Source organism: Budorcas taxicolor, chromosome 20 (assembly GCF_023091745.1).
Source record: "Budorcas taxicolor isolate Tak-1 chromosome 20, Takin1.1, whole genome shotgun sequence".
Classification (NCBI taxonomy): Eukaryota; Metazoa; Chordata; class Mammalia; order Artiodactyla; family Bovidae; genus Budorcas; species Budorcas taxicolor.
In genome coordinates, this window is record NC_068929.1 from 5227395 (window position 1) to 5242800 (window position 15406).

General features: G+C 44.5%; 1 protein-coding gene across 1 annotated transcript in view; it reads left to right on the forward strand.

The window, feature by feature from the left end:
- Window positions 1–1131: 1131 nt before the first annotated feature.
- The window catches only part of DOCK2 (dedicator of cytokinesis 2), a 448493-nt gene continuing 434218 nt past the window's right edge, over window positions 1132–15406 (forward strand). The window contains exons 1-4 of the mRNA XM_052659358.1: window positions 1132–1237; window positions 12790–12830; window positions 13957–14012; window positions 14468–14564. Coding sequence (XP_052515318.1) covers window positions 1132–1237; window positions 12790–12830; window positions 13957–14012; window positions 14468–14564 — 300 coding nt within the window. The remainder of the gene's footprint in view (window positions 1238–12789; window positions 12831–13956; window positions 14013–14467; window positions 14565–15406) is intronic.

A 15406-nucleotide genomic window follows, 5' to 3' on the forward strand; every position in this document is an offset into this window, starting at 1 on the left:
ATACTGTAGACACTTACCGAATATTTGCTGCCTGAATGAATGAGGACAACCTTGTAGGTTCAAATCATCCATCCTCCTGAGGGTCTTCCCTTAAATCAAACCACATGTATGTTGATTCATGTGTCAAATCAAACATCTCTGTGTTCTCTTCCTGAAGACCTCCCAAGTTGGGTATTCCTTGAACAAGCTTCATCTCTAGGTTAAGGTTATGGCCTGGTCCTCCCTTAAGTTATGCTGAGCAAGGGCTAGGCACTGTAATGATAAAGTGTAATATCACATTCCAGGGGATTAGCAGAGGCCTCTGATAGCACAGAGGGGACTCTGGGTGTTTTCATAGCCAACTGCTGCTCCCCAGAAACTGGCAGTGTAAATGGGAAATCAGAGTACACTCTTGAATGTTAGGTACTCGCAAGAGTCCTACCAGCTATTAGGAGATGGGGATGGGTGATTAGTGTGGCCTGGAGAAGTCAAGGAGGGCCTCATAGATAAAACAGGACTTGCCTGAAAGATTTGCTTTGGGAAAGGCCAGGAAACAGGCATTTTACGATAGAGGAGCACAGGTTGGCTAGAGCTGGATAGGAGAAAGATATGGCTTTCTTAGACAGTGAAGACTGGGTGCTCTTTGAGTGGAGGAAAGACTGGTATTTTAGGCTGCTGTCACCAGGGGTGGAGTAACTGGGAAGCAGCGAGTAGCCCATGATAGCAGCTGAGAATAGAGATGTCAGATACTGATTTTTCCTGTCACTTCTTAACCTAATGACTTTGGCCAAATTGTTTAACCTCTCAGCACCTGCATTTCCTTGTGTGCGAAATGGGATCGCAGTTTACCCCTCACAGGATTGCTGTGGGAATGGAACACGGGGATGGCAGAGCACGGGACCGTGGAAAGTCGAGCACAGAGATGACATGAACACCCTTCCTGTCACCAGGCTGGGGTGCAGAGCCTGGCTAGGGAGCGGCGGTGCTTGACTAATGAGCAGAGGGCTTTGGGAGCCAGACTGGGCCTGCACTGATTCGTGTGGCAAGAGGTGGTTTGTACGCTGGTTTTGTTCAGCCCATGAGGGCTTCATGGGCATCAGATAAAGTCAAGAAAGGAAGGCGCAGAGATTCTTGGTATCCAGAGGTCTCACCATGCCTCTCTTTCATTTCGCAGCCATATACAACTTCCAAGGCAGCGGGACCCCCCAACTTTCCCTGCAGATTGGCGATGTGGTACGAATACAGGAGACCTGTGGAGGTAAGTCACTGGCCCAGGTGATCCTGGGACGCCAGGAGCCTGGGCTAAAGGTGTTGGGACACCCCCAGGACATACCCAGCCGCTCCGGCCTTCTCTTGGGACTTGCAGCTCTGCGTGGTCTGCTTAAATATATCTTGCTGATATTAGTCACTCAGATTTACTAAAGACAGTGTTTTGTTATTATAGGAATATATGCTGAGAAGCGAAGTCCTGACTATGTGGTTTGACATTTGTTGTGCTTTTTGCTGCGCCATGGAGCTGTTGGGAGACTGTGACACCTTCTGGATACACTTCTTTGTTAGTTTTAACACCATTATAAAGAAATCAGCAATATTAGGGTCTTGAAAGGTCTGGAAAATTATAACCCTGGTGCAGGAGGACTGCGGTGCCCAGCTGCCTGGTTTGGGTCAGGGAGCAATGTTCACTCCCTTCTTCTACCTGGGAGCCCTGTCTTGGCTAAGGGAGCATCTCTTTCTTCCCGCAGAGGTGCCGTCTCTCGTGAAGCCAAGCGTCTACTGGGCTGTATCCACGGTATCGTGGTGGTGGTATTGGTGGTAGTGTATACTTTTTAAACTTTGCACTAAGGCAATGGCCTTGGACTCATGAGGCAGACCATTAGAAATCAGTGTATCAACTGTGTCACTGATAAGTTTGACATAGGGACCATGGCATGGGTGTAAAAGTTGAATGAACTTACGAATATGATGGCTGTATTCAGGCAGGCTCTCCTGATCCTCACTGCCCAACTGGACCATGGTGGATCTCCCCAGACCTCCCACCCCCAACACGTGGGCCTGCCTATAATCCTGCTGTGTGGAGGGTCTACCGTGTGTCCTTCTTGTGTCCAGGCAGAGCAAAGAAAAGGAAGGGCAGAGTGGGCTCTGTCCCTGTTTCCCAGCTAATCCCTTAGGTTAGGCTGTCCCATGCTGGGGTGGGGCTGAAGGGTGGGCACCAAGCAGGTGTGCTCCTGTTAACGAGGCCTGCTCAAGTGGAAATAGAGAGTCAGAGGAAAGGAGGCTGCCTACAGAACTAGCCAGCTGTGGGTTCTCACCTCATAGGTGGAACTGTACTATTCCCATTACATGTTAGGCTAGTTACTCCTCATAGCAACCCATAGGACAGGTAGCATCTTCAGCCCAAGATTAGCTGTATGCGATTAACAAGGCAACTCTGCATATTTGTGTAGGGGTGCATGTACTCTTGCACACATGCGTGTACACACACACACACAAGCAAACCAAAATAAGCAAACAAACAGAAAACATTTTTTGGAGGGAGAAATAATTTGATATTTCAAAGCAACTTTACAGGAGTCATTGTGGGGGAAATGAGAACTCTGTTCACCATCCTAACATTTACTCTTTGGTACTATTGTTATTTTAGACACTATGAACTTTTCAGTGTTCAGGCTTCTAAAGTTCCCAGTCTGATCCTATTTTACCTGCAGATTGAGTGGGACTGGGGGAGATGGGTCGGAGAAGGCAATGGCACCCCACTCCAGTACTCTTGCCTGGAAAATCCCATGGAAGGAAGAGCCTGGTAGGCTGCAGTCCGTGGGTTCGCTAAGAGTCGGAAGCGACTGAGCGACTTCACTCTCACTTTTCACTTTCATGCATTGGAGAAGGAAATGGCAACCCACTCCAGTGTTCTTGCCTGGAGGATCCCAGGGATGGCGGAGCCTGGTGGGCTGCTGTCTGTGGGGTCACACAGAGTCGGACACGACTGAAGCGACTTAGCAGCAGGGGGAGATGGGTGGAGATCTGATTACAAACACCCTTCCCCTTTCCCACATGCAACCCTATGTTTTACACATGCAGTTCTTCTTAGTGGCAGATGAGCGACTTCTAAGTTAATCTACCAAGGGCAAGGAGTGGATATAAAGGCAGCAGGCAGAATGACTCCTCTCAGTGTCACTTTGTGCTCAGTTTAGTTCAGTTTAGTCGCTCAGCCGTGTCCGACTCTGCGACCCCATGAATCGCAGCACACCAGGCCTCCCTGTTCATCACCATCTCCCAGAGTTCACTCAGACTCATGTCCATCGAGTCCGTGATGCCATCCAGCCATCTCATCCTCGGTCGTCCCTTTCTCCTACTGCCCTCAATCCCTCCCAGCATCAGGGTCTTTTCCAGTGAGTCAACTCTTCACATGAGGTGGCCAAAGTACTGGAGTTTAAGCTTCAGCATCATTCCCTCCAAAGAAATCCCAGGGCTGATCTCCTTCAGAATGGACTGGTTGGATCTCCTTGCAGTCCAAGGGACTCTCAAGAGTCTTCTCCAACACCACAGTTCAAAAGCATCAATTCTTCGGCACTCAGCCTTCTTCACAGTCCAACTCTCACATCCATACATGACCACAGGAAAAAACATAGCCTTGACTAGACGGACCTTAGTCGGCAAAGTAACGTCCCTACTTTTGAATATGCTATCTAGGTTGGTCATAACTTTTCTCCCAAGGAGTAAGTGTCTTTTAATTTCATGGCTGCAGTCACCATCTGCGGTGATTTTGGAGCCCCCCAAAATAAAGTCTGACACTGTTTCCACTGTTTCCCCGTCTATTTCCCATGAAGTGATGGGACCGGATGCCATGATCTTCGTTTTCTGAATGTTGAGCTTTAAGCCAACTTTTTCACTCTCCTCTTTCACTTTCATCAAGAGGCTTTTTAGCTTCTCTTCACTTTCTGCCATAAGGGTGGTGTCATCTGCATATCTGAGGTTATTGATATTTCTCCCGGCAATCTTGATTCCAGCTTGTGTTTCTTCCAGCCCAGCGTTTCTCATGATGTACTCTGCATAGAAGTTAAATAAGCAGGGTGACAATATACAGCCTTGACGTACTCCTTTTCCTATTTGGAACCAGTCTGTTGTTCCATGTCCAGTTCTAACTGTTGCTTCCTGACCTGCATACAGATTTCTCAAGAGGCAGGTTAGGTGGTCTGGTCTTCCCATCTCTTTCAGAATTTTCCACAGTTTATTGTGATCCACACAGTCAAAGGCTTTGGCATATTCAGTAAAGCAGAAATAGATGTTTTTCTGGAACTCTCTTGCTTTTTCCATGATCCAGCGGATGTTGGCAATTTGATCTCTGGTTCCTCTGCCTTTTCTAAAACCAGCTTGAAAATCAGGACTTTCACGGTTCACATATTGCTGAAACCTGGCTTGGAGAATTTTGAGCATTACTTTACTAGCCTGTGAGATAAGTGCAATTGTGCGGTAGTTTGAGCATTCTTTGGCGTTGCCTTTCTTTGGGATTGGAATGAAAACTGACCTTTTCCAGTCCTGTGGCCACTGCTGAGTTTTCCAAATTTGTTGGCATATTGACTGTAGCACTTTCACAGCATCATCTTTCAGGATTTGAAACAGCTCAACTGGGATTCCATCACCTCCACTAGCTTTGTTCGTAGTGATGCTTTTGTGCTGCTGAGTGCTAATCCTGAGAAATAGGCAGAGACTGCAGGTGAGGGAGCAAGGCTCGGGCAAGAGAAATGACTCACCCAGTGTCACATCCTGAGCCAGGGGCTGTTCTCTCCACTCCTGTCAAGACGAGCTCCCTCTCCTCTACCCCCTGCCTTCCAAGAAGTGAAAAAGCCTCAGAATGTTTTCTGCATCCTACATTTTGACATTTAGATGAGTGTGTTTCTCTTGTTTTCATGTAGTTTTCCTGGGGAAAGTGCTTCAGGGCAGTAAATTGACCACACAGTTTGCACGTAATCAGAGCGTTTCTTTACTTTTGCCTGGCCTGGAGCTTGATGGTCAAAAAGGCTGCACTTTCTAACTCAAGCCACCTTTGTTTTGGGGATTAATCTCCTTGCTCCTAAACTTCTGAGTTTTGGTTTCTCATTAAAAATTTTGATTGATCAGTCTTATTTTAATGTATCTTTGTAATAAGCAGCCACAGTAATTTTCTGGAAAGATCTGGGCATGTTAATTTAGCAAATGATTGCCAGTTCATGAATACTTTGAAAATACAGTATTTGGAAGTCTGTTAGATTGATTCCAGATATCTGAGGAATTGGTATGAAAATGATTGGCATTTATCATGCATGCCCTGATACCCATAAGGAATTTTCAAACTGGAATTTATAGGATCCCAAGAGTCCCTGAAGGGCCTTAGATGGCTAAGGGCTTGGAGATCAGGCCTGGCCTTGTCTTTTTTGCAGGTGGGGAGTTCTGCTTTTGATTCCAATTGAAAACTCTTCCTCTAAGCATATATATATATATAAAGTGAAAACCACAGTGTTAGTCAAAAATTAGTCAAAATGGCTCAGTAGAAAAAATATGGGTGTGCCCATGTAACCTGCTTATAAAAACCTTACTCAAAAAATAAAATCCAGCCAATTGAGAGAGGAATCAAAATGTTAAAATGTAGGAATTGAAAAGCTGCAATAGGAGGAAATACTGGCAAGCATTGAGTCCAAGTGAATTGATTAATCAAAATTAGTATTAAAATATACACTATTTATGACTATCAAAAAGAATGTCATTGTTAGAAAACTGTAAAATGTAACTGTCCCCCAAACAATAACAACAACAAAAAACTAATAAAATTGAGAAGTTTAGAGGGGAATGGAGTAGAATAGATATAATCTTGAAGAGTCAAAGCGTATTTCTTGAGATATCACAGTGATTCATTCTAGGTGATAGAAATGTGAATATTTTTATTTTGTATTTTTCAGTAATTTTTAAATCTCCCTTCTCCTCCAAAAAAAGAAAAGATGTAGAAAAAGCATGGACTTAATTTTTTTTTTAATTGAAGTACGGTTGCTTCACAGTGTTGTGTTCGTTTCTGCTGTGTAACAAAGTGAGTCAGCCATATGTATACAGATGTCCCTTCGCTCCTGAACCTGCCTCCCACCCTGCTTCAGTCCCACTCTTCTCGGTTGTCACAGAGCACTGAGCTGAGCCCCTGTGCTGTGCAGCAGCTTCCCACTCGTTGTCTGTTTCACACACGGTAGTGTATACATGTCAGTGCCACTCTTCCAGTTCACCCCACCCTCTCCTTCCTTGCTCTGTGTCTAGAAAAACGGTACAGATGAACCTACTTGCAGGGCAGGCACAGAGATGCAAACGTAGAGAAAGCATGGACTTTCGAATCAAAAAGTTATTCTCTGCTCCATTTATCTGCTAGCTGAGTGATCTTAGGGAGGTAGACCTCAGTTTTCTCACCTGCAAAATGGAGTATCATCACCTTGCTCCTGGATTTGCTATGAGGATAAAATAAGAGAAGCAGAGAAGCTGTCTAGCACCATCCTTGGCTTCTAGGTGCTTTGTGTTGGATTCCCTCTCTCCCCCCAACCCTCATTATACAGAATTAAACTGAGATTGGCAGGTGTATATGTATCTTAGGAATTTGGCTCCAGGAACCCAGAAGCTGGCCCTCTGATGTCCTGGAATGGGTGACGCTAGCCCTTTTTTGCCTGTGTACTGAACTTATGCAGTCAGATGAATGGAGAAAACAAAATCTGAGCTGAAACCTTAGGCATGAAAGAATTTCCGTTCACTAGAACACTAACATTTTTAGTATTTCCTTTTAGATAATTTTTTTGTGTGTGATTAAAAACTCAAACATTTCATTGCTGAGCCTTAGACATCCTAATGCTTATTTCTTTGTCCACATTACATCTTTCAGGCTGCCTTTGCTACCCAGAGGCAGCATAAACATTCTACATCCTGCTTTCAGATGTGGAAAACACATGTAAGTGTTTACTGAGCAGTCAGAACTCCTCATGGGGGAATAAACGTAAAAACGGAGTGTTATTTTTCTCCCATCACTTCCTTCAGTTATATTTGGTTCACATCTTCTTTGATATTTAACAACATCTCAGAAGATGCCAATACCATGTCCAGTTTAATTTTGTTCTCCTCCTTCCCTTTCCCCAGCTTGAACAAGGCTGAGGGTAGAAGGGATTTGGGGTGTTCTCTTTCCGATTTTTTGTCTGCTTGAGCAAACAAACCCAAAGGCCAGCCAGTCCCCTGCATGAACAACCATGTAGCTGGAGAACAAGAAGCCAGATGCCCCCATTGTTTCTGAATGAATCTTCTGGATGGCACCCCTATGCTTGGATTTGGTTTTGGGGTAAGAGCCATACCATGCACCCGGAAGGCAGCAACGGGCACCTCTGAGAAACACCCCCTACCTCCTGATTGCTTACACTGTGGTGGGGGGATGATCCTTGGGGTTAGCCCAGCTTACTGAGACTCTTGTTTTAAACAATATTTTGTTAGTTAATATTAAATTAATTAACTTAATTAGTTTTTGGCATTTCGGGTGTTAGTTGCAGCCCAAGGAGTCTTTGTTGCGGTGCGCAGCTCAGTAGTTGCAGTATATGGGCTTAGTTGCCCCAGAGCATGCGGGATCCCAGCTACTCGAACAGGGGTCAGACCCTCATACTCTGTACTGGAAGGTAGCTTCTCAACCACTGGGCCACCTAGACTGTCTTCATAAGCCCTTCAGAGGGAATGTCTTCTTCACGCTCAGCTATTTGCCACCTGACTCTTCTTTTCCAGAACACCAGGGAAGGTTCCCTTTCATTTCCTGATACTCACACTTGCCCAGGCCATGGAGCTCAGTCTTAGTGGTGAAGGTAATGGGGTTTCTAGACAGGGTTTCCAAGGAACTTTTGAATTTCACTCACCAGTAAAATGGAACAAGGGGGATGGGTGAGGAGGAGGTTGACATAGCTTAACCTCCTCAAGGTAAGACCTGGCTCTTCCTGTCAGTGTCTTCTAAGAAATGGGACCACGCTGTGCATGCCATTCTGAGACTTGCTCTTCTCACTTAAAAATATTTCTTTCTGAGCTGGCACATGTGTCAGCTTGGCCTTGGTTCAGCTGCAAAGACCTCTGCATGAAGGGTTTGGAGTCTCCCACTTGCAGAGTGAGGTGCGCCCAGAGCCATGCGGCAGTTTCTCTCGAAGCAGCTCCGCTGAGAGTGGTCCTGATCCATCCAGGTCCTTCGTTTTTAGGGTACGAAGGGGCATTATAAGCACTGAAGGTGGTATTTTCAAACGTGCCACTTTGCAGGCAGATGGTCCTTCGTTTGGGTCTGCTCTAGAGACAGGTCGGTGTTGAAAGGGGCTCTGTTTTCTGAAGTAAGGCTGTCCCATCGAGGGGAGTTTATAAGTTAAGTTTTCTTCCCTTTTGATTGTGGGTGAGGCTAAAACATCAATAAACTTCCATTATGCTGAATTTGAAGAATGTGTCATTTACTTTGTTGTTATGGAAATAAGTTGAAATGTCACTGAAAACAAACAATATTCAAAATCTGTAGGTTCTGGAAGTAAAACGGAAAAGATGCCTAAGTTTCTCTGATTGATGGTGATGATGATGATGGATTTTTAAAAGGCAAAATGGCATTTACTAATCTTTTAACACCATATGCAAGGCACTGTACAAACTGAATTTCTTATCTAATTTACGCCTATGAGACAGACACTATTATTGCTTACATTTTGCAAATAAGAAAACTGAGGCTTAGAGAAATGCACTAACCTGTCAAAGATCACTCAGAAGTTGCAGATCTTCATTCAGATTCAAGCTTTCATTTCAGACCTCATGTTCTTAAGCACTGATGGATAGTAGCTTCTGTTATATTCTTCTTAACATTAGTAGATATTTCCATCAAACTGGAATGTGAAATACACTGAGACACTCACTACGTGAATAAAGAAATGTTAATACTTTGTGTGTTCAGTTCATATGTGTTTTAAAGAAATAAATATTTTTGATCAGTTGAGATCCGCTGCTTACCCTCCCTGTTGCATTCTTGTCCTTTTGTCTTCCTCAGGCAATGCTCCTCCTGAAATTGGCATGTTTTCTTCCAGTCTAAGATGCTGTACCTTTATCAGATGTGTTTGCCTCCATAATTCTGTTTTAAAAAACTAGTTTTGCAACTAACACTTACCACTCTGTGCAGTAGGTGTTATTTCCCTTATTTGACAGGTGAAAATAATGAAGTTTAAGTGACATGACAAAGATCACGTTGCCGTCAGATGGCAGAGAGAGGACTGGATTTCTATTAAATAGGATGTGGATTCTTTTTTGATATGCTGGGATATTTTTAATCTCTTCTCCTTCTCCCCTTCCCCACACAACTCCTGGGTCACTGGAGAATTTAGGTACATTTCATTTTGTTACTTGGGCTTTGGGAAAGGAGGACAAGTTGGAGTTTATCATTTTCCATAAGAATGGTAAAAAAAAACCCCGAAACTCCCTTTTCTCATCTTTCCCAGGTTGTACTTTGTGAGTTTTCTATTTTTAAAAAGTTCTTGTCTCGTGGATAGGGTTAGGCAAAAAAGCCTTCCCTGTTACTTAACTGAAGGTGCATTAAGCCAGGGGATAAGGCCTGGGATATGGTCAGTGCTCTGTTACCCAGAGCCTGGTTTTGATCAGAGTGCCTGTCGTCATGGATTTTGCTATGCCTGTCAACTATTGCTGTCTGTCCTGTCGGGTCTCGGAGTACAGCCAGATATAGCTGCTGCTGCTGCTAAGTCACTTTAGTCGTGTCTGACTCTGTGCGACCCCATAGATGACAGCCCACCAGGCTCCCCCGTCCCTGGGATTCTCCAGGCAAGAACACTGGGGTGGGTTGCCATTTCCTTCTCCAATGCATGAAAGTGAAAAGTGAAAGTGAAGTCGCTCAGTCATATCCGACTCTCAGCGACCCCATGGACTGCAGCCTACCTGGCTCCTCTGTCCATGGGATTTTCCAGGCAAGAGTACTGGAGTGGGCTGCCATTGCCTTCTCCCAGATATAGCTGACTGGTGACCAGATTTGGGAGCACACATCAGAGGTCACAGAGGTCACTGATTCAGCAGAGTTGGGAGTCTCAGAAAAAGTCCTAAGGACAGATCTGATGAAGCTGATGCTTCATCATCATGTAGCAAGTAGAGATGGTGCTAAGCCCGTTTCACCAAAGATCACTGGAGATTTATTTCTGAAGGCACCTAGGCCAGTGCTATGTACAGAATAGAGCACAGTCAGTGTTTCATGAACTTGAATCTTGGAGTCAGAATGTGAATGCTGAGGGTAAGCATCAATCACTTTCTTGCTCAGGAGTGAGTTGAAGTTCTGAGAATCAGGATTCCTACAAGGGGTGGCAAGTCACTGGCTATCAAGGGTGAGGGAGGGTGGTGTTTCTAGAAGAGGAAGTCCAGGGACCCTGAGGGTGGCCCAGTTGTGCAGAGGCAGATGTGAGCAGCTAGCAGTCCCTTGACCGTTTTCCGCGGGGAGTCTGGTAGCCTTGGCCAGCAAGGTGGATTCAGATCACTGCAACCAAGAGACCGTTGACTGTGTGTGCATCTGAGAGAACGTTATCTGTGCTTGTGCTCATCACATGGTGGGCAATGTGGCGGAACCGCTTTGAGGGCTGGTTTTGGAGCCACACAGACTTGTCCTTGAACCCTGGCATGTGATTTGGCCCAGCATCTCCACTGATTTGAGTCTCAGTTTCTTCATCTACAGAATGGGAATAATAATGCTTAACTCACAGTGTGATATGAGAATTAAATGAGAGAAAACACGCACAGCACGCAGTATACAGCTTTGTGTGCATTATTGTGTGATCAATACATGGTAGCTATCAATAGTAATACTACAGAGAAGTTGGTTGAATGGGAAAAAACTGCCAATAAAGGAGGCTGTTCTAGTGTAGTACTATGGAGGGTCATCTCCAGAGTCGGATGCTTGGATTTAAATCACTTAGGTGCGTCACTCACTAGCTGTGTGACCATAAGCAAGTTCTTCATCTCTTTGTGCCTCTCTATTTTCATTTGCAGAATTGAGGCAATAATAGATCCTACTTTATAGAATCAATCTATAATGTGGAAAAACAAAACAGAAGGCTTCACCAGAATTCTTGGCACAAAGCAAGCACTATAGTTAATATAAGTACTAATTTTAACAGTTAATTATTACCAATAGTTATGGGGAAATGATTAGAGTGTAAAACTAGAACATGGTTCTTTATGAAACAGAAAGTGTTCCACCATAGGAAGTACTTAGAGGGGATGTAGTTTTGGGGATTCAGATGTTGGGAGGGTGGTAGTATGAGGCCTCCACCATGCTCCTTCCTCCACCAGACAAGAAACACAGTATGATGGCTACTTACTAGCTGTGTGACTAGGCTAGGTTCTTAACTTCTCTGTGCCTCAGGTGGGCCACTCTTACATAAAATAGGACAGTTGCATTTCCCACCTTATAGGGTTGTTGTGAAGATTAGAAGGCTTCATATATGAAGGATACTTAGAATGGTGTGTGTATGGCACGTGTGTGTGTGTGTGTGTGCGTGCATGTGTGACACTCAGTCGCTTCAGTCGTGTCCAGCTCTTTGCAACACAGTGGGCTGTAGCCTGCCAGGCTCCTCTGTCCCTGGAATTCTCTAGGCAAGAATGTTGGAGTGGGTTGTCGTGCCCTTCTCTAGGAGATCTTCTCGATCTAGGCTTCCAACCCGTGTCTCCTGCTTTACAGGTAGATTCTTTACCACTGAGCCACTGGGAAAGCCCACTTAGAATGATAACTTCATTCCAAACCTGAGATTCTTTCTCTCCAATATCCGTTCCTTCCATTCTCTCTCCTTCCTCTACCTTTCTGTCTCTTAAAATAGGTACCACTTTGGGCCCCTGTTGCTTTAGAACTTTCTTTAGCTAGTTCATGACTATGAGGGGTGACTTTGCATTTTAAATGTTTGTTTTGGAGCTCACACTTATGTCTGTTGAGAACATATTTCGACAGCAATCTGTCAGCCCAGTAATGAGGATTTGCTAATGAGCCTCCCGGCAGACGCTTTTTATTTACAGAGATAACAAATGCCACTACTTGGCTGTGCTTGAATCATTTCAAAGGCGAGGAGACTCATTATAGTCATCAATACTTGCTATACCAAGGCTCATTTTGTCCAAGGACTGTGTATGTAATTTGGATTTCTGTTAATTGAATCATTCTTGATATTCCTTCAAAGGGAAGAATCTTTTAAAACTCCTGTCCTTTCACCCACTCCTGAACCTATCTGTTTTGTAATGACTAACTTCTGCAGATCACATGTTAGACACAATTTGCTGCTGTTAGAACTGCGGGCATTATTGTAGGATGTTTGCCAAACTCCTCAGACATTCTCAGCCTTTCTGTGTTCCTAAGGCAGAGGTTGAAAACATGCGTATGAACACAGGAAGGATGCAGGCAGGTGATAGAAAGAAGAGAGGGGCTGGGTAGAGGCGGGTGAGTTGCAGATGCCTCCTTCTGTCTGATGAGACCAGCTGCCCCTCACCACTAGCCAACTGCAGCCAGCGCGGAGCACTGGCCTCCTGTTGTTGTTTTTTTTAAAAGAAGGATTAAATTTGCATTTTTATGTGAAATTCCTGTATTTTTGGTCACTTTTTGGAGATGTTGGCAACTCATTCAATAGAATGAGTTGCATCCTAGGGCTTTGAGCTAGACCTAAGGTCTAAAACACTTTGCAGTTGCTTTGCTAGTGAAAAACAAGCAGCAACAACAGTAAAGCCCAGCAAGGGACTTGTAAGAATAGATGAAAGACCTGTTTCTTTGTTTTCTCTTTGCAGATTGGTATAGGGGATACCTTGTAAAGCACAAGATGTTACAGGTGAGGACAATTTTGTTTTTATTTGGGACAATATTGGGTGTCTGTGCGTGACCCTGCCAGTCCCCTGGGCGATTACTTCCCGCTGTTGCGCCTCTGAAAACTGATTTCACTCCTCTCTCCTTGGGTCCAGTGTTTTCTCTGCTGTACCTTGATCCGTTCCCCCTTCACTCCTTCTTTAAGGCCGGCTTCCAGAGCTCTCTTCTCCCTGAAAATTTTCCTAATATGCCAGCCATATATGATTTTTCCAGTCCCATTGAATCGTGTGTTTTTTATTTGAAATTTATCTTCTACTGTCTTTCTTTAGCTGGCTTGGGGCATTCGTCCTTTCCTCACCTATGTTTCCAATGTGACTCAGGAGGGACAGGTCCAGTCTCAGCCCTCAGGGAGTTCCTCTGCCCTAGCCCCACACCACACCACCATCTCCGCGGGAGATGCACGTGCTTTGCTCATTTCCTGACATCTCACGGTACCTAGTACAGTTACCTCGTGTCCCCAGTGTACACATTGGCTAAACTGATGAAGGAATGTCCAAGTAGTTGCTCAACTTCTCTTGTCAATTGAGGCAAGCTTATGGAGAAAGGAAATAATAGGTGCTCCTTCCTTCCTCCCTGACGTACTGTATTAGAAGGCATGATCCCTGTCTGCTCTCTAGAGAACAATCAAATAAATCCAGAAAGAAAGTGATCTCAAACCAAAGCAGCCCACATGCTAACCAGGGACATTGTTGCTTCAGGACCTGACCTTCTCTGACAGTACAGGGTGGCTGCTTTCCCTAAATTGGGCAGGAGAGGGGAAAGGCAGAGAACCTTTCTCCCTTAGAGTGAACCTCTCAAGCGCTCCTGCCATGCCCATCTGATAGTGTGAGTGATCGCAGTGAGGTTAGAGCATTCTTTGGAATCTAGGGCTATTGTGGGATCCTGAACAACTGCTGAAGAAGGGGAGAGGAATTAGGCCTAAATGAGTGAATTTAACACCCACCACTTGTTCTGTGCAACTGGAATTATTCCTGTGAAGTTGGAGGTTTTTACCAGTTAGTAGCTTTTAAAACAATCATGAAGACCTGGGGTCAGTTTTTTCTGTAGGGACAAGTCATTCAATCTCATCTTATCTTATCTCATCCCCACAGGGCATTTTTCCAAAATCCTTTATCTACATCAAAGAAGTGACAGTGGAGAAAAAAAGGTATTTGCGTCTTTCCCCAGACTCGACTCTGGTGGCTCATGGGTGCCTGCATCCTGTCTGCTTTGAAAGCCTGACTTGGCAGATGTGAAGGCTCTGTCTTCTTCGTGCCTGTGTTTGTCTCCAATGCAAATTGATTCGTGTTCGCATCTGATTCTGAGGGGGTATTAGTACATTTGGAGAATCAAACTTTTCACTGGCAGCTGCCTTTGAACTGAATTAAAGTAGATTAATCCTGAATAATGAGCTTGAAGGGCCCACCTCAGTGCAGGAGGACAGAGAAAAAGGAAGCCCCTTGCATTTGCATAATGTAATTGGTGCGGCTATTAGAAGTGGTTTAGCCTCCTGCCAGCAAGGCCCCCTCTCAGCAGCTGCAGCTTAATGCAAATTTGCCAGCATTTTATCTTGTTAGCACCTGGGTCTCAATTTCACACCATTTTCTCTCCCACCTTAAATAGAAATATTGAGAACATTATTCCTGCAGAAATTCCTCTGGCACAAGAAGTGACAACGACACTTTGGGAATGGGGCAGCATCTGGAAACAGCTCTACGTGGTGAGACTTGAAACCCTGCTCAACCCTGGGGTGGAAGCTGCTTACAGTTTGTGGCTTGGTTCAGGTTTGGAATGTAGCCTTGACATAGTATTACAAGCAGTATGAAGTCATCAAAGCCCAGAGAAGTTAGGTGACTTTCAGAGCCACGCAGTGAGTTAGTGACAGAGTCACAGTAAATGGGCATCTGCAGTGATCCTTCTTTTTTTTTTTTAAACTAATGAAAATCTTCTCAAACTTGAATGTACTTAAGTGTCACCTTGAATGCTACTGAAAGTAAAGCTTCCTTCAGCGGGGCTCTGCATTTTAATAAAATGCAGGGATTTTGATTTGGTGGTCTGCTGATAACACCTTGAAAAATACTGTTCTCATGTATCAATTAACTAATGACTATTGTCATCAGATCTATGAGAGAATTTGACCCTGGAAAAATTAAGAGCGTAGTTTGCATGTTTTCCTTGTATTGAAGTAAATCTAATTTTAAATCCTCCTTTGATGCTTCTAAAACTCCTAATGAGAGTGGATAGCTAAGAAAACCGTTACACTGAGAGTTAGTGTCCACCGAGGCTTCGTGCATATTCGTCACAGCATCCTGTACGCGCGCTGGTGCTCGGTGCTGTGTGTATGCTCACCTTTTATGGGCATGAATGTTACTCCTATGTGGCTCTTTCATAGTGTATGGTAACGGACACTTTCAATTACCTTCTATAGGTTTCCCAAAAGTTGTCAGTAAAGTTTATGGGGCAGACAGCAGATTTAAGGCTAAAGTGATGTATTATTTGTCTCCACCATGCCTTTGACACATGCACCATGGAAGCTTGACATTTTCTTTAAGAAATCTTTGA